At 40.2% G+C, this 20,034-nt stretch overlaps 1 protein-coding gene and 1 long non-coding RNA gene across 10 annotated transcripts in view; one reads left to right on the top strand and one right to left on the bottom strand.

Annotated features, from left to right (window-relative positions):
- The window catches only part of tjp1b (tight junction protein 1b), a 54,341-nt gene that overhangs the window by 7,082 nt on the left and 27,225 nt on the right, over positions 1 to 20,034 (top strand). For 6 of the 9 annotated variants that reach the window (XM_018666309.2, XM_051073289.1, XM_051073288.1 and 3 more), the window contains exon 3: positions 1,383 to 1,524. In XM_018666309.2, the coding sequence (XP_018521825.1) occupies positions 1,383 to 1,524 (142 nt within the window). Of the gene's footprint in view, positions 1 to 1,382; positions 1,525 to 14,002; positions 14,468 to 14,520; positions 14,812 to 20,034 lie in introns of those variants that run through there. The other 3 variants (XM_051073292.1, XM_051073293.1, XM_051073295.1) reach the window with 3 other exon arrangements.
- Positions 1,407 to 15,271, bottom strand: LOC127142870 (uncharacterized). The gene is made up of 3 exons (XR_007813965.1): positions 15,020 to 15,271; positions 1,623 to 1,711; positions 1,407 to 1,541 (listed from the first exon to the last, which is right to left on the bottom strand). It is a non-coding gene; the product is annotated as an uncharacterized LOC127142870 (long non-coding RNA).

Below are 20,034 nucleotides of genomic sequence, written 5' to 3'. Positions count from 1 at the left end.
GAAAAGCTGAAACTAATGTATTTTTGGTGTTGCTGCTGGAAAAAAATGACCTAAACAATTAATTAGTTATCAAAAAAGATGATGGTAACTTCTCAGCATATTGATCAGCTGATTAATCAATTATTTGACCTTTACTAACTAGTAATGTAAGTGTCACAGTTGTACCAGTTTTAATGGGACATCCATTGTAAATGGTTCAGAAATTGTAGCTAATGGCTTTATTAACAGTTGATAACAACGCTAATGCTTTATATATCAGTTATAAGCTATTAGTAAGAACTTTCTGGTCGCCAAGTTGTGAAAAATCTGTAGCTGGCTCACCTCCCTCAGCAGGATATCTGCGTGGAGGTTTTAAATCGACCGTCTTTTGCACCACTTCTCCTGCACAGTAGCTAGGTCATAATCTGTTTATCAATAACTTATTAACCAATTAGAAAGTGTGATTTCCACAAGCATTTATTAATAGATTATTGACATTTACAGCTGCATTGTTACCAAGTAGAGAAGTGGAACACTAGCCAGAGACGTTTTTCAAAGGCTGGGAACACAAACGTTGCTCTTATGAATGGCTTATCACAAAACATTACTGATTTATTAATAATTAATTAATTAATTATTTACTTATCATTAATAAATCAATTACTAATTATAGAAGGGTGCCTTGTTAAAAAGTGCTACTGATATATATATGTATATATATACAGTGAATATTGGTAGTAGATTTTTGCTAGTCTACAAACTTACCCCTGTTCCAGATGGATTGATAAACTAAATTCTCAGTTCAGTTCAGATTTATTCATCCCCACAGGGTCCATTAATTTTGTGGCAAGCACGGCACATTACACAGCAATTAAGCTACAAACACCAGAAACACAAAGGGAATCAGAAGCTGAGGGTTTTAATGTGGTCAGCAGGGCTCCAACAGCGCTGCTTAAGTATGTCATTTGTGAAGGGTAAAACATTTCCTGAGAGTATCGATGATAGGTCAGCCAAGCGTGCCTCCTCTCCATATCTCACCATGACCCAGCTACGGTCTGACTGGTGTGGCCCACAGAGCTGTGCAGGCCCTCTGTGGTCGAAGCTGCAGTGTGCTTCCTGAGCTTGAACCAGCTTCCCTACAGGGCCTCTGTGACATTAAATCCAATTATAGATTTCTTTAAATGCCATTTTATCCAGTGGGGGACTGTGGCATTTTGAAAAGCAGAAACGTGACCACTGTGTTCTTCTTCCTCCTCTTCCTCGGTCTTGCCTGTGGCACTTTGCACTGCTGTGATACAACCCATGCTGTATGTGTACTTGCTTGCCCCTGATGTAGTGCTGTTGTGTTTTTTTTTTCTCTTTTCTTTGTCCTCTTTCTCCCACTCCCTCCGTGCTGACCTCAGGATACACCCCAGCCCAACCGCTGGCTCCATCACAGCAGCCTCCTCAGTGAGCACCATTCAGGGCAAGCCATCACTCCGCCGCATCAAGGGCCGCATTCACAGGAGCAAGAGCCTGGACAGCATTGATCTGCTTGACTCCAATGTAAGTAACTGGCTGTGCTGCAAACACAAAGCATTAATGAGCTGAGTCACCTAATCACAGACACAGTAATGTATGACCAAAAAATGTTCAGAACTCACAAGCCAGCAAGATGAGATGAGAAAGATTTGGCTGAAATAACAGCGACAGACAAGGCCTCCTTATTTAAGTGGTGTATGACTTAAAAACACTGAAAAAACAGAAAATGCATTGTTTAAATGTCCAAAAATCAGTCCAGCTGTACACCAAACACAGACATTCATCATTTAAATTGTCCAAACAACTATTCACTAGTTCCCTAAAAGCAGAGATATACGATACACATGACTGATGATACTTACAAAGTGTAATCATTAAAGACCACTTGTCATATATGGGACTGGCACCAGTGGCCTGAAAGGTGGCAGAGTCACATTTTCTCAAATGATAATTTTCTCATTCTCATGCATGGTTCCCAACAAATATGCTGATTGTTTTGATTAGTAAAACCTTTCAAAAAGGAAAGCAGGAGTAAATGCATGTTGCATGCATGCATGTTTTTTTTTTTTTTTTTTTTTGGGGGGGGGGGGACAGTCTGGTTTTAGCACTGTTACACCACTATCCAAAGATTTGATTCACATGTTGGATTGTAGACACTCGGTACATATATTGGTACATTTCCTTCATGAAAAGAACAGTTCAATACTTAGGGAAATATACTTTACTTCTTTGTGGAGAGTTTTATGAAAAGATTGATACAACTCCTGTGTCTGTGCAATAAATATGAGGCTACTACAAGCTGCTAGTTAGTTTAGCCAAAAGACCGGTATTAAATAACTAGCCCGGCCTTGTTAAATCTGTACAAAAACTGAAGTGTAAAAATGACAAGTTGTTTTTTAAGGAAGGTTTTACATTGTATGGATTACTCAAAGAGATATAACATGAACATGGTGAGCTTTAGAGGTGCTGGAGGTTGGATTTAGTTAGGGTCAGGTTAGCTGCTTCCCACTGTTTCCAGTCTTTACACCAAGCTAACTGGCTGCTGGCTGTAGCTTCAAACTCGCTGCAAGAATCTGTTCCTTAAATGTGGGACACAAATGTATTCATCTACATTTGGATAAGGAAGGAAAGCCTGCAGTTCACTACAGTTACAGTTTGACATTTAATCTGTTTTAATTTTCACCACTCATCCATTTATAATCTGCTCTTAGATGAAAGAGCTAACTGATTTTGCTTTTATCACCACCTTTACCACCATGAATGGCTGCTGGCATTTCCACACTTGATAACTAATGTCATGGCAAACGTATAAAAAATGATTTTCATGTTCAGATTTAAGATTCCCTCAGTTGGTCTCTAAGAGGACGTTCACACAACTTCTGTCTTTGATCACATTCATTGAACAGGTGTCCCAGATGTCTCAATTCTTAAATGACTCAAAGTGTTCTCAAATGCTCAAGGTGAAGCTCTCACATTTCTGGTCTTTATAGTCACACTAAATTATCATGAAATACCTGCCGCTGAGTGTTTTTTAGATACAGAAGACGTAATAATTCACAAAGCAGTGTTTCAGTACCGGAGCTCTGATGTGCATAAATCAAAGCTGACACAGTTGTAATACATACCAGGTACCTTGTTGTTTCCAGACAGAGCAGTAGACTGCTGGAGGGCCTCAGCCTCAGGGGAATTATATTGTGTTGACAGCTCAGCTATGACCTGACTATGAATTCAGCTCAAACGCTTCATCTCATTAAAGGATACCACAAAACCACTGAGCTGGTTGAATTATTGATAAGTACTGGTCAGCAACAGTAGCCCTTTGAGAGAATGAGAGTTTTGAATCCTATTAAGTTACATGTATTATATTTTAACAGATTTGCAGCTGGTTAAAATCATGTTGGACTAAATTTTATATTATAAAAACACTAAATGTTCTTTGAAATACCTTGAGTTTATCTTCAACTCTTGTGTAAGTAAGAACTCACAGCTCAGCAGTGCTGTGTGTCACAGAGCTTTAGGCCACTCACTGACATGCTGATTTAGTAACAGGACTAATAGCGGACAAATTATCATTTCAGTTGATGAAAAGTGAGAGGGCCATCAAAGTGATAACAGTTCATCCTGAGGGTGGCAGGGTGCTGAGACATTTCCCTCAAAAAACATAAGTGTCAACCTCATGGTGGCACTAGAGGAAAAGTCAAGGGATCAGCAAATAAAATGAAGATACATCTCTGTATCTGTACTGAATTTTATGCCAATTCATCCAGCAGGTGTTGAGATATTTCACTGGTGGTACTAGAGGAAAAGTCAGGGGATCACTAAAGTCATTAGGATTTATTAGCTGAACAACATGGGTATCTGGACCCAAATTAATGGTAATCTACTCAACAGTTTTTGAGATACAGTACTGCACTAATAGCCAAAAATGTCAGTCTGCTGGTGGTAATATGTAAAAAGATCACCAAAGTCAGTGCTGCAGAATTCATCCTCTGGAGACTATTAAGTCTGTACAAAATGTCATAGCAATCCATCCAGTAGTTGTTGAAATATTTCAGTCTGATCCAAAATGGTGAATCAAGTAGTTCCATCCATAAACAAAAAAGCAAACAAAAATGTTACAGCATTAAGAATCAGAAAAAAGTTAGCAGGTCAATGTCTCTGTCAGACAAAAAAAAAAAAAAAGATCGACTGAACAAAAGACCTACATTTTAAAACTAATCACAGAATCAGTATTCAGCTCCCATCTAGTAAACTTGACAGTGATATGCTGGAGGTGAATGCTTTTAGGCTGTAATTGACAGATTAGTGGTGGCCTTGATTTTGAGCCATATACAGACAGCGTAAGTGGGCGGAAAATTCAGTGTAATGTCGCTGTATGCTCATATCCTCTCCTGTTCTGTAAGTCATAGAGAGTGACTTACCACATTGCGGCCATTTGTCTTTATGGCCTGCCACTCAGAGGACGCTTCAAATGGCTCAAGAGGCCACTATCTCACCAGAGACTGAGAGCTCAGCTAAGGGCTCCTGGCCTTTCCACGGTATATTTCTTTTGTACAGGCTGTGTGTGCACTGGAGGAAAACTTGCTGACTTGCCCAAACTCAAATGCAGCTGATGGAAGTAACGGTCCGCCTTACAGTGAGTGATGAGACTGCAGGATGCTGAGCTGAGGAGCAGTTTCCATTGCATCTTACTAAAATGTCACAACAGACACAACACTGCCTCTGAGCCGCTGGATGATCTGCAGTCATTAAAAAAAAAAAAAAATCTCGCCGGATTGGCTGATTCAAACAGAAAACTGAGAATATTAATCAAATGAGTGTATGAATTTAGGTCCATAACTATCATAGCCCATCAGCATAGAGCTAAATAATCAATAGTAGTTAAGACTTTGTTTATATCGATTGCCTCTTTTGATTGCTTTTCTCTCTTGATAGTCAGGGGAGGACTTTGGCGCCTGGCCCACTCCCGCTGTCATTTGTGTTGGCAAGCAGTGCACTTGTTCACAGAAAGCTTGAATCAGATTTTAGTGCTAAGGCTGCAGAAAGCACAACAGAGATGGAGAGGGGGGCGAAACTACAGTCTTTTATGCACCCAGTGCCTTTGTGTATAGCCAAAGTTATTTTTCAGTGTTCATCAACAACACCTCACCCCGTCTCAAAGCAGCAGCGTTTACAGTATTTCTTAATGCTTTAGGGAGATGCATTGGTCCACCTGTTCTAGTATGAAACAAAACGTTATTCTCTTTATTATTTACAACACTAATCTCTGGTGTCAAACCAGTCTGTACAACTTTTCTTTGTTGTTCTAAAAAAAAGACATCAGGGATTATTGATAAAAAAAAATCTTTCTCTAGAGGATTTTCCTTCTTTGTTATGTATGGATCAATGTTGAGATGTTTCTGAATATGTGCTCATCTTATGTGCATCATATTTCACTGCAGCAATGGGGGAGAAAAAAAGCATCTTTTACACACACAAAATCTACCTTGTAGTCCTGGTGCAGGTTGCTGTTTCTGTTTCATGTGCTTTGATTTTGGGAAAGATCTGTTTTTAATGCAGTATTTTTGCTGCCCTCTCAGCTGTTTTGGGAAATGTTAAAGGAATGTTTGCTGCAGAGGCTATAACCAGGTGAGTTGCAGAGAAACTAAGCACATATCAGCAGGTGCTGCAGATGCAACTAAGCTGAAGATGAAAAGCGCAATTAAATTAATTACTCCTTAACAGATCAGGATCAGTCACCAACTGGGCCTCGAGCTTCACCTTGGTCAAAGTCTTAATCTCTTATTAGTTCTGCTTGCCCCATACCACTTCTAAATTCCCATCCTTGGCTGCAGTCTACCATGGACAGAGGCACTCCCCCCCTCAACCACCAAAAAAAAAAAAAAGGAAGAAAAAAAAGCCCCAGCGTAAGCATTTATTTGCTGCTCAGTCTTCGGAAAGTGCTGCAGATGCATTTACGGAGAGAGCAACTGCAGCTGAATTAACCAATCTGCATATTCAGGGCCTGTTAGGAGGGAAGATTGTTCCCGTGTGATGAAAGAGGTGCACGAGGGTGGGAGCAGAGGGCTGGACCTGAGTGAGACACACCACAAAAAGGCTGTGGAAAGAAAGGGAGAGGGAGGGAGGAGCAGAGTGCGCGGGGTGGGCACGGGAGATTTATCACGACTAACGCTGTAGGAGGCCGTGTTGGAAGGAGGAACGGGGGGGTTGGGTGGGTGACGAGGGGAGGCACTGTGATTGGAGCAGCAGCTGATTTTCTTTAGGTGAGACAGGTCTGTTATGTAAGAACAGAGTCGAATGGATGATTTTTTTTGTCCTATAGGTGATGAGCACAGTGGGGGTGGTTGGAGGTGATGGAGGGGGGGTTTGTATGTGACAGGGAGGTGGAGCTGACCATGCGTGATGCATGTGAAGGTTGTGTGCGTGATCCCACAGGCAGCAGCTGAGGGGATGACAGATGTTGGGTATGTTTCTGGAGGCTGTGACTCAGGAGCAAGGCCTGCCTATGTGTCCTCTGATGGGACATATGGCAGGTCACTGTAGGCCCTGTGCACTGTGTGTATCTAGTACCATCATTTCACACATCTTGTAGCAATATGTTGACTTTACAGTGTCCGCAGCAGTACCTTGTAACATTTTCGCTGCTTGTTTCTGAAATTATAGCATTAAAAAAAAAAGATTTAAAACCTGATTTTTACCATGTTAAATAATCTTTTATCACTATTAACTGACTAATTATTAAGCAGTTTTAGTCAGTTTTCTATTATATTCATAAGCCAAGGTCCCAAAATTAGATTTCTTGTAGTTCTCAGTAACATAATACCTTCTTGTTCGCTCCTTAAAGGATGCAGGGTAAAGATTATAAACAGCAGAGTCCTCGGTTGTCAGCTGAGGATCGGAAGAAAATGACTCATGCTCCTGAATTGTTTTTATGGTTGGGCTTGTGTCCCTCATCTACAACAAATCATTTCAAGAGAGAAGACTCAAACCCACATAAATCCCAACAACTCTATTGACTTTCCCACATGATTTATGACAGGAGCAGAGACCTGGACAGTAAGCACCATCAGCGGCTGAGGATTAGCGAGAATGTAGCACTAAACCAACATCACATGCAATATTTTCCGTTCCAAAAATACACTCTGGATCTATTAATACCTCAATAACAGCCTTCTATTATGATTTTTGGCTTATTTTCAAGGAGGGCTTGATGTTCATGTTATTCCACCCATTTGAGCACTTGAGTGTAGGGTCAAGTGAAGGACAACCAGCAGGATGATGTAATGTTTGCTGGAATCAAGATGGTGGCCGTGGTGGGGAAGTAAAGCATGAAGAATGAAGCACTGGGAAGGCTGTCCTGAGACAACTTAATCAATCACAGGGTTTGATGCTTGCGGTTGTGGACGCTCGGTAGATTATATTGTCTGTTGATTAATTATCATAAGATGAACACGTACTGTTTTTCTGGAGGCGATATCTTGTTCTCATTCGCTGCTACTAAAATGAGATTTTACAGACAGCAAATTCAGTCTGGCTTTGTTTTTGTTTATCTGCTCAGAATTAAAATTATAAAGGAACATAATGAATACACCTTTATTAAATGAATTACTGATTAGATCTGCACAGTTATTTTCGTTATCCATTAATCTAATGATTACTTTCTTGATTAACTGATGAATCATTTAGACTAAAAAAAAAAAAAGACAGAAAATATTAACAAATGGCTGTTAGAATTTTCTACAACCCAAAGCAATATCTGTCAGTGGCTCAATTTAACCAACCAGCAGTCTAAATTCCACATATATTCAGGCTACAACAATACAATGATTGTCCATCTACCTGCTTAAGGACTACAGGTGGAAATTAGCAATGGCTAAAACCTGGTACAAGGCATCTCTCCTTGTTTTATACAGGCATAATGTTTTAATGTCTGTCCCTGTTAAAATAAATAAATTCCAAAATACAAAATCACAAAATGAAAATATAGGTAATGCTTATATTTAAGAAGCTGGTTTGACTGTTTTGCCTGAGAAACGACTTGTTGAGTGATTAATCGACCATCATCTTTTCAGCTTTGTTGTTCATTATCAGCCGTTATAATGTTCTAATTTAGAGGTTTAGGTTCATACAATACTGATTTAACATGTTACAACATAATAATAAACCGTTTAAGAATAAATAATATTTTGTTTAATTTCTAAAGACCTAATTTCCTCAGTGATTCTAAACCCGAATGCCGTGTTTGAGAATGAATGAAAGGAAGAAGTGTGTGTTCATTTTGTGTATTTAGAAGTGTGAGCATGTCTGCTGTGTCAGTGGCGTGTGTGAGTGTATCACACAGCCTGCTGTGTTGCTGGACATGTAGGATGTGTGTTGATGCCCAGGGAGGCACCATATGCTGTTTAGACTCAGGAGCATCCCATCACGACGGGGCCCGTGGGTGAACAACCCCAGCTCTCCTCCTTGTGTCTCCCTCCGTCGGCTCACGCGTGCATCATCAGCCAGCAGGGAGCTGAAATCACGCAGATCCACTCCTCCTCGCGCTTGTTTTCACGCCACCATAAATTATTCTTCATATAGATTTCCCTCCTGCAAGGCTTGATCAAGTCAGGCTCCAACAGATAAATAATGTTCAGCTGAAGTCCTGCAGAGGGCAGAGTTTTACTACCTAAACATACAGGAACACAGTGCAACATCCATGTTTGCATAGCTGACGGAACAGAGGAAGGAGGGGTTGGATGTGCAGTCGGGATATTGGGTTTGGATGTATGTTAAGTTTTCAGATATACTGTAGCATTTTCCAAGATGCATTTTACTTTTAAAAACAATGAGCACTGCAGCTACTAGAATGGGAAGAGGTGGTAGTTTAAGGTCTATTGATGCTCATGAGGTTGGTGGAGCCAAGCAGGCAAAGATACATTTTAACAACTCATTTGATGTATAGCACCGGGTGGGAACCTTGCAGTGTTTGCTCTGTTAAAAATAGCTTTAATAATTTTTTTCCTTCCTGGATTTATCAATGAGTCAAACTGTAGTTGTGATAAAATTAATTTCCAGTCGGGTTGAGAAGCGGTGTGGTATTGTGTGGCTTCTTTCCGCAGTGCGGTAAATTACCCCTGGGTGATTATTCTCCCTTTTTCTTCCTGTCTCTCTTACCCCCATCACCTGCCCTCCACAATACCCCTCGGCCTGGTCTGAAGGGAGCACCTGATCCCAGACCACCAAGGCCTCTAATTGCTTTACTCTCATCCTGAGCGAGGTTGCTCTCCTGGGGAAAAGCCATGAATAGACAACCACTTATGAATCCAAACTCATTTAAAGGTTTGTTTGACGGGGAATAAAAAATTACAGCCACTTCATTAATAATTGAAGTGGTAGTTCACTTCACAGGTCACACTGTGAATAAGGTTATTCCAAACAACACTGTAGGTTTCAGACACATGAGTGCCTCTGGGTTTATAGGAGAAGAGCCTCAGAGTAGATAATTAATCATCAATAATCGTTGCCATTTCCAGCTGTCTGCGAAATCACAATTGGATTGATCGTGATCCTTCTGCTTTAAAAGCTTTTATTCCCTCCCAAGGAATTCATGGTTAACTCTGCAGTCTACAATCTAGGCATGTATTCAAAGGCAAAAATAATTCAGCTCCCACATTTTGCTGCTAAAATCCTCCCTGCCATACATGCCTTCACATTAACTGATTGGAATTGTTCATCTTTATTAGCATTTGTGCTCTCCCCCCCTGGGATAAACATACTTAGGTGATTGCTTCTTTGCTACTGTGCATGATGCTGTAGTTTGATCCAGAGAGGATTTGGATGTCGGTGGCCTGTTGTCACATGATCCTCCACAGGCCAGGGGATGTGAGGTCATTTTATGTCACCTGATATGTCTGAGCTCTCAGCTGTTGGTGGGAAAAATGAGATGGGGATTATAGGTTCATTTAGGGAATCTTGAAAAATATGTATTTCCTCCCTGTACACAGGGTTTCTGATTTTAGTTCTGATATTTATGAATCAGTAAACCCAGATTTGTGCTTTGTCAGTCACAACCTGTATGTTCACAGTGTCAGATGGTATTTGTTTCCTCTTTTTTTTTTAACCGCCTGTCACTCAAAACCATTATTATTATATTTATTTATTACCATTTTGTGAAATATCTGCCTTTAAAGTGTGAGTGTTTTCAAAAAAAGAAGATACACAATGCAGTAATGTACATGAACGCATGCACTGTTTTTTCCCCAAATACACGTATGCACACATACTGTACAGTGGTTATGAGACTTAAGTGATTTGGATACTTTTCTATAGACTGATATTTTTTTAATCATTTATACTGATTTAGTCATTTCATATCAGTATTTCCACTGCAGCCAGTGCTACACAAAAAAAATCATCCAACTTGCATCTCCTGGCTGCCAGATGACAAAAACAATTGTTGTTAAAATATATAAATTATTAATTCCATTTAAACTACTAGCAACACCACAAAGAGAAACCACAGGAGAAGCAAACCACAAAGAGAAAAACCACAAAGAGAGAAAATTAATCATCTGCAAAACGTGTTGGCCCTTACATAAAAGCCCAGCACACAAAAGCCCAAAGAGCACAGCCGGCTGCATCATTATCAACAAAATTAATATGTGTATTCTAATGCAGAATCTAAATGTTATACTCTAGATGAATTATGAGATATTCTGCTTTTGTGAGACAGGTGGTACAATCATAAACTGTAAAATCAGCTGCTAATAAGCTGGACGGAGATCAGGAGGCTGCAGCCAAACTCCTGCGTGTTTCGGCTGCATTTTTACTGCCGTACACCCTCAACTCTGCTTCACCGAGGTCACACTTCATTCTTCTATAAAGCACCTTTTGATAAGTGTTTTTTTTATTGCTGACTTTACAAGATACCTCATCTCATTCTCACTAGATCATAGACCCCTGTCGCTCTCCTCAGCTCTGAATGTGCAGCACAGTATAGTCGTGTGGCATTATGAAGCCTCGTCCAAGGAATTTCTGTCCTCAACTAATGGGTTGGCTGTCAAGTCAGTGTGCTGCGTTCTCATGCTAGAGGTCAGTGATACTGACAGAGGACAACACAGAAATCACAGAAATACAAGCCTCTGTACAGTCGCCAGCTCACTCCATTATGGGATTACACTGATGTACTCCCAATTTGTAAAACCAAAGACTGGATAACAAGATAAGAAGCACAAAGTTTTGAGTATCATCTTGCAGCTTTGGGCAGCGTGGTGTCACATAATATCATCTTTTCTCTCATGCTGCCATCGGACAAACACATTTATTTTCCTTTGCTGCAGTGCTATGTTTAACGTCTGTCATGTCATCTGATAGCTGCAGCCATTAAAGCTCATAGATGGCCACCCCAACCTTTGCTTAGTAGGCTGTTTTTCCTGACCTGTGCAGCTGAGAGGTGACTCACTCACCATCAGGGGCAGTGCACTCTAAAAGCCGACCTGCTGTGAATTTCTAATTTGCTTTTCCACTCGTGTGATTCGTTCCCGCAGTCATACTCTCGTTTGGACGCCTGACATCTGTGTGTCTGAATGTGCTGATGGGAGAGAGGGGCTGCGTAATTCTGTTGCACGGCATGGTAAACTCCCTCTGTGCAGTCGGAGCCGGTGATGCAAACACTGTTGTAGCATTAACAGAGGGTATTTCAAGGGCTTCAACAGAGATACATTAAGGAGCGTGAGCCCACATCAAAGCCAATTCAACCACAGATGCAGATGGTAAAAAAAGTTTACATTCATGTATTTCCAAAGGGGCTATAGTAGCTTGATTACACTGTTCTGTCTCAATACTTCAGCAAGTTTTAATATTGCAGTGCATGATGATAAATATCGATGACAACTGGCATTATGTAACCATCATTCATGCTCAGTGATGCATATTATTCTGACATATTGAAAAAGGTTTGTCTGTTACCGTTCAACAAAAACTGTAGAGGTGCAGGTCACAGAAGCATTTATTGTTTTTGTTTTTTTTGTGGAGCTCCCTTTATATTTACAACATATCCTGCTGTTCATCATATTCTGTTTTCCCACAGGATATCTATGACTGCCCTTGTTTATCTAATTCTTATGACCTTGGCCAATTCGCATTCTTCCATTCAAGATGCCCCCACCCACCCCCCACCCCTTCTCCTTCCCGTTCCTCCAATGGAATTTGCAGCAAGTCTCCCTACGTCAGCAACATTGCAGGACCTCTGTGCTCCTCCAGCATTACATTCAGCCCCTATCTTCTCCTGCGCTCATTAGTGCCAGAGGTAGAGGTGACAAGAACGGTCACACAATCTCAAAGTGATAAAATGCACAACAGAAGGTGCTGCAGAGAATTAGGTTCTTCTGAGGAAGCCAGCACAAAAACTGAAGTGCGTGCGATAGAGTCTTAAGAGTGGGGTTTGGTGCAGTGCACAATTTACATTCTACTGTATATTGATTAAATCTGTTCACCCCATGGGAAGGAGTATTGAGCATCGTGACTGTAGGGTGGATTTAAGTTCTATCCTCTGCATTTTAAATGGCTTTATGCAGCATGTCATTACTACTCAAGTAGCCTACCTCAGCTTTCCCTATAAAGAGTTTATATTTGCTGTAGTTATCCAAATAGATTTACTCTGATGGCCTTTTGCATTCAAGGCAATATAACTTTAATGTAAAATAAGGGCCTGTAATCTTCATCCGGTAAGGCATATTTTTTAGAAAGCTAACATTTTGAAATAAATGGTAGTTTTTCCTCATTATGCACACATAAATAAGCTACATATATCACACAGGCCGCATACAGACACACATGGGAAGGCATGAAAGATAAACCATTGTGTCCTTGTTCAGTCCTTTGTTTCAGGAGATGCCTAATCAATCAAACCATTTTCCATGAAATTCAATTTGTCAAATCAATATTGAGGCCTACTTAACATGAGAGGGGTTTTGTTTCATTTTTTTTTCTTTTACATTGACATAATAGGGAGTATACATTCAGATATGAAGTTCTGAATGTAAAGGCAACAACAGCTGGATATATATTGCATCCTGCTGCAATATGTTTACAAAGCAGATGTAAAATAATCCCTATTGTTGTACGCTTTGTAAAAGTAATTTAAAAATATCTTGGGAAATCTGAAGACTAAAGCAAGAACTGCGCAGCACTTTCACAGTTGAAATGTGTTTTGGAAATCAGTTTACATCATCAAATAAATCTAATATTATAATATAAAGAACAATGTCAAATACCCCATGTGCATGAGGGCAATGTCGCTGCACTCTCACTGCAAACATAGCACTCAACAGCTCTCTCATCCTCACACTGATTTATCAGCTCTCTGTTTGGTCAGGATGCTTGTTAAAAGCTCTTTAAAGATAAAATGTAACAACTTACGTCACATGCAGCAAAGGCAAAGTTTACAGTGCTTCAGGAGCACAATGGTTCAGTAGCCCACCACTGTTTACCAATAGAAGTCTACTGTGCTGCTGGTGCAATAGTGAAATTATATTACTTGGAAGAGGAAGTTATTTTAGTACTGAGAGCAAACAGAGATATTAACTATTAACTATTTGAGCTGGTGTCGCCTTACTGTAGTGGTTATCTCAAATAGTTTTATTCAGTTAAACACATCCTAACATTTAGGGCTGACAACAAAATTGATAACTGATTGATAATTGATAACCCATTTTGAGATTTAAATGTATTTTCTGATAATGTTTTTGTAGAGGCCAATGGAACCTGTGTGGACTCCTTTTTCTTATTTGCTGTATGGCTGTACATGTCAAATGTAAAAGACTCCTGTCATCAATCCATATATTAAAAACAGATGTGTTGGATTACTTTGTCAAAACGAACAATACCCAAAATAACTGTGATTCGTTTTACATTAATATGGTCTAAAATTGAACGTTTTAGAACAGCATCATTGTTACTATTCATGCCTCAGTAATCGATGGATTTGAAATACATGACAGGTTGATAACAGTTGCATCCATTCCTCCATGTGTAGTGGACGCTGCTATGTTCACCGTGAGCCGATAAAGCTTCATCGGTGTGTTTTCACCCTCATCTACGACCGTTTGTTCTCACGCCGGAATGGCGCTTGACGCTGCTGGATATCTGCCGCTGCTGCTACTGCTGCGGACAGCCTCTCTGCATCCTTGCTCTCCCCTCCACCCCCCTCCTCCCCCCGCGGACAAACCGGAATGGTTTCTTCCAGGCGAACCTGTCACTGTCACCGCGGCGGTGAAGGCAGCCGAAGTGTGAGAGCAGAGGAGGGGTGGGGGGAGGTGGGAGAGACGGAAGGCTTCATCCACTGCCTGCCATTGCAGTGCGGCGGCTGCTGCTGCTCTGGAGCCACACCAGGAAGACCTTTCCATTCCTTTTCTGTAAGATTTTCCACAAGCACGCCGCGAGGACCATTGCTTTTGCGAAGGTGAATGGGTTTCTTGATTTATCCGTGAGTACGTTATTTAGGAGTGTGTTTTTTCGCTGCAGCCGCAGGAGCTGACTGGATGTGTGTGTGTGTGTGTGTCCCAGCGGGTACGAGCGAGCGATAACGGTGCAAGCCGAGGTAACTTAGCTACCTCACTGCTAGCAAACTGCATCTACGCGCTATGCTAATTGGTTAGCTAGTTGCCCCAGCACGCTTACGTTATCTTCTAATTGTAATTATGAATAACGGTGTGAACTCGTGTTATTTGGAGCTTGTGTAAGCGGTAATATTGAGTCTCATAATGCCTTGCGGTCGAGCTGTCATCGGGCGGACCAGTTGTTCCCACGTCAAGTGCGCGGAGCGTCCAGGTAACGTTAGCTAGGATGAGCTAGCCTAGCCGCTGGAACAAAATGTCGGCCAGCTAGGGGTTGATTTGACCAAGTTGGTATAACGGGGGCACAAGATTTATTAAGTGTCAGACAGCACGAAGCAAGGAGGGAGTGGTAAAGTGAGGTCGGCTGCTAGAAATATGACATCGGTTTTCTGTATTAAAGGGAAGGTCATGCGGTGGCTCACCTTGTTTTGATGGTGGTCCGTTTGTAAAACTGAAGTGAATCTGTGGTGAAGCTAAGTAGCAGCTGGCTAACGTTAGCTGGTTAGCTGGCTTTAGTTTGGATGACACAGAAATACCTGCTTGTCTGACCCAATGTCTGTGCAGTTTACACCAGCTGTCATAATAATGCACTGTCATGTCAGGTGTGTGTGAGCGGGGGCATTGCTGTGGGATGTTTGGCTCATCTACTCTGAGCTAACTCACTATTTACATTTCCATTACAGCTGATGGACTGCTGCTAACATGAACTAAAAGCACCAGTCGTCACCTGTTGAATAATAACAACGCTGGACAGTATCGTTTTGTATATTGTTATCATTAATTTTGTCAGTGTCATTTGCTGTAAACCTAGTCATAACTACAGCTGGCCATTGACACTGTGTTGTTGGAACATGGCACAGGGAAATTCTAATATCAGATTCAGTATCATGCCATTACAGTAGACTTTGTAATTCTGCTTGAATTTATTTACCTTATTGTTCTGAAAGCTCTTCAAGAGATAAGTTATACAGGAAAATAAAATAATGAAGGCATCTGCCTGGTTGGCCAACATGTCTAACCTTCTTAAGATTGCATGTTGAATGAAAGTGTAACTAATGATCATCAAAATATGAGGTATTAAGTATATTTTTAATGTCAGTAATACCTAGCTCTCCATTCAGGTTGTCTGTACATATTTTGTGAATGGTATAAGGTTGACCAGTTGGTCCTGTCATATTTAGTCTGATATGTCATTGATTTATCTTTGTTTCTACACCAGATAATTAAAGGCAACTCCCTAAATACTGCCCAAAGAGTGCAGTGGTATTACCTCTATTAGCTGTAACATTTATTTGATATGTTCTTCCAAGTGAAGTACAAGGATTCTCCACTGCACATATCAGACAGATGTACTCCCTGAGCATAGGACTCAAGTGTGTCATCCTTTCATCATGATTGTAATGTTATGTGAAATGGCAGTTGGGCAGGGCAACAGATTTGTCAAATGAAGCGGGGGAGGCACAATACAGATGTTAATATGTGGCAGCCATTAGATGTTTCAATGCACAGTTAAATTTACTGTTTTTTCCCCCAAATTGTTAAGATGACAGTGCTGTGCCGGGGATGACTCTGGCAAACATGTCGCCTGAGGAGAAGAGAAAATCTAGCTGCTCAAGGCCAGCCATACATGTTGGCCTGTAAATCATGTTGCCCTAAGCTGTCATGGGAGCAGCAGTCATCTGAGTCCTCTTGGTTTTAGAAGGACAAATATATCTGATATTTTGCCGACTTCAGTTAAATGTAAGTTTTGTAGCCCTATTTATTTATAGAAACTGACTTTAACAAGGGTCTCATTTGCCGGTTATAATATATGTATGTGACAACGTGAGACTGCTTTACTGTATTCATCTGATGTATTGAGACATGTCGCTCCTTGGAGAAACTAAACTTTTTACATTTTTAAACCTACGGTTGCATGCAAATTAATGTCCAACAAAATGGCCGATTTTATTGATCAAAGTAGATGGCCTCTGGTACCTCTTTGAAGAAATTAATGATCTATCTGTGGAGAGAGATGGTGTTGGAAAAAACTGTTTGGAGACTGTAAACATAACATGTTTCAGTGTCAGTGATAGCCTTGAGATGCCACTAAAATAAAAAGGAACAGGATTTAATGAGTTAGTCTGCGCTGTCCTGAAGTCCTGTATCTCTGTACACACCATTGATTATTTTGAATTATTAGGACAGTTGTGAGATTTGAGACATCCCTTGTTTCACCTTTCCTGAGCTATACATCTAATTAGTGTTTTTCAATTTAGGAGAGGATTCTGTTATACAATACGGCATAGTTTAATCACCCCTCCCTCTTTATGTCAACTTAAATATTACTCTGCACGTTGGTTAACAAAAAAGAAGACCCACATGTTTTCAGTCCTCACATCATATTTACACATCTAGGGATGTAATGAGAATGTACGATAACATTGTTTGTACTTTTGTCTCTCAATAACAAACTGTATCCACGGACAAAATAATGAAAAATGAAACTACCATATGCACTGATGGGATTTTGTGGGTCAACTTTTACATGGCTGGTCAATTATCTTCTTTCATTCCTTATGCATTTTAAACTCCCTGGATTTAGGGCTACTTTTTGAAGATGAAGCAAGTTGTTGTTGGTACCTTAGACATTGAAAAGTCATTGCTCTGATACATGGCTTAAGCTAAAACTTTTTAGCAAACACTGCTTAAAAATATGACATTAAAGTCCATGTTCCCATAATACAGTAAGTCTCTCTGCGTTAACAAATGGCGCGTTTCCGTTATGGTTACGGATCCAGTTGTACAGGAGCTTGCTTATATAAATCAAGTCCATCGTAAATCCCTCTTTGAAGGGGATGTGGAATTATCAGGATGAAGAGGCTTACAAAATCGCTCATCAATCACATTTTAGCATGAACCTCCTTTTTCTTTATAGTGCAGAAACATCCCTTATCATTACTGTTTTTCATTGGCTCCATTGTCCTCATTTCAATCACTGTGACATGAGAGGAGGCGGGGTGCAGGTCAGTGGCTCAGCTTATCAGCACATTCCTGCCCTCTTGTGTGCTCTGTGTGGGGCACTGATAACTTCCACTGGGCTGATTGAGTTCAGGGGCTGATTTCTTGATTCGTGTGTTCAGGACACACTGAGGCCCTGGTTATGATCCCTGACTGCAGCTATGGAGCCTGGAAAGAGACCCTGCTCACGCTGAGCCACTATCAAAGTATCAAACTTTGATAGTAGCTCATATTTGTTTTGTGGTTATGATGTTTTGTGGAAAATGGCCATAGACATGTAATATTTAAATCAGATTTTTTTTATTTTCATGGTAAAATTTGCATAATTTTAAGAAAAAATAGAATTAGCCATTTCTACTTAAACAGACTATAACTATCATTTTCAATACAAAAAAGTTTACCATATCTACTTATCAGGTGATAAAATGTCAGTGTTGTGTTCACAACTTCTACTACCCCCAGATGGCCACGGTATCAGTTACTGTACAGTATGGTTTAATATTCAAAATAGATTAGTTAGAGGGATAAAATATGATTAAAATCATATATTACTACTGTATTACTACTATAAATGCTGTTGAACAGAAAGTACATAAGCACTGATACTGAGAAAGGTAATGTTGAATTAGATAATGCTAGCTTATTATCACATTGTCTAAACACAAATCTGATTTGAGCACTTGGTAATTATAGTGTGAACAATCAGTCTTGATGTTTACCACATAGAACATGGTTTGCTCTCTGGCTTCCTTTATTTTGTAAACTGAAACCTCGGCATTGAGAATTTTAGATTGCATGTCTATCCAGAGCATGTTCGACAGGTATCTGTAAGTTCAAGCTGTTGTATGTCCACTGGTCACACGAACTGCCTATGAGACTCCCCTCACTGAGATTTATGCATCTTCAGTGACAGAAATAGTCAGAAATATAGATGTAATATCCAGTTGAAATGGAAATTTTGAAAAAACATCATTTGCAACATGCAAAAAATATTTGTAGTTACAAGATTTAATTTTTTTCTGTTTTGAAATATTCTACTCTAGTTTGAAGAGAAAAGAACACAATACACGTCTCAAGTATCTATAACAGGAACAGAATATGTTACAGAACGCTGCAGCAAAAACTTGCTGCTGCAAAAGTTATTGAGCTGTAAACACGAGCTTTTTCCCCTTAGGACTGGAAGTTATTGGACATAGAACTGTGGTTTATTTGTATGAGGAACTCTCTGTTTTTGCAGTGCCAGTTCTTACTTAGATGCTCCCAAACCTTTAACCTTTGCATGATAAACATTAAAATGAGTGCAACATTGATTGATTGAACTTTAAAGCTGGAATAGTACGTCCATTTGTTTCAACCACGATTCCTGTGATATTCTCGAAGAAATGTTGATGCAGAGTGTAGTAATCACACCTCTATATTTTGTAGTCATGAATTAAATATTGCCAAAGAAGACATGGCGACTGGCAGAACTGCTGACGCGTAGTGATTAGCAGCTCAGGTTTTCTACATGCCTGTTTTGCTTAATGTGGAAATAATTAATTTGGAGGCTGATAGGCAGAAGGTTTCGGAGAGAGCAAACTATGTGTGGAATCTGTCACCACTCTCAGGCTCTGCTCTGGGGCGATGTAAATTTAACTCGTCCTCTTCACCAGCAGTGACTTGGTGTCAGGCTTGTCCAACTCCATCATTATCCTGACTGATAAGTGGGATGTCATGACCCATATGGCCTTGGTTTGCTATTTAGTCCATGTACTATAATACTGATGAATATGGCCATAATATTTGTAAAATGTGTAACTCCTTTTGTGTGTGTGTTGAATTCTGTTTCACCTTGAATGCTGTTCTTTATCAGATTGTTGTATCATGTTGGCAAACCTGGCTCATTTGCTTTTGATTTAAGGAAGATAATGCTTTTTATCTCCCTTCCTGCCATTGCATGTTGTGTACTTGTTGTATGCTTTCATTCAGTATTACCTCTTTCAGAGTCACAAACAAATCTGTAATAGCACAATGTAAATCAGTTCTCAGCTGAGTCACCCGTTTACTATTTGTGGATGCACAGTGCGTCTGTATCAGTAGTCACTGCTGGTTAACCTACTCGAATAGAGCAGGACAAAGACAGGGTATGCAAATGCTGCCCTTACACAAAGCTGTATCTGTAATAACTGTCTCATAAATGTCAGGAATTTGATGAGGAACAAGCAGTGTGTTACAGGCAGTAAGGGATGCTTTAACTGCATGAGGTTGAGTAGATTGTTTATAGTTTAGTATTAAACTAAGACACCTTTAGCTTTATGTGGGTAACCTTCTGATCATGTCATGTGGTTGGATGAAGTGCACAATGAAATGTCACCACATTAGTCTCTGACACAGTATAGAAATACAGTAGCTTCCGTCACCGTGGTCTCACCTGCCTTCTCAATGTGACCTGTAACAA

Source organism: Lates calcarifer, linkage group LG10, assembly GCF_001640805.2.
Source record: "Lates calcarifer isolate ASB-BC8 linkage group LG10, TLL_Latcal_v3, whole genome shotgun sequence".
Lineage (NCBI taxonomy): Eukaryota > Metazoa > Chordata > Actinopteri > Centropomidae > Lates > Lates calcarifer.
Note: the sequence above shows the minus strand (reverse complement) of the source record. Positions and strands in the feature narration are given on the sequence as shown.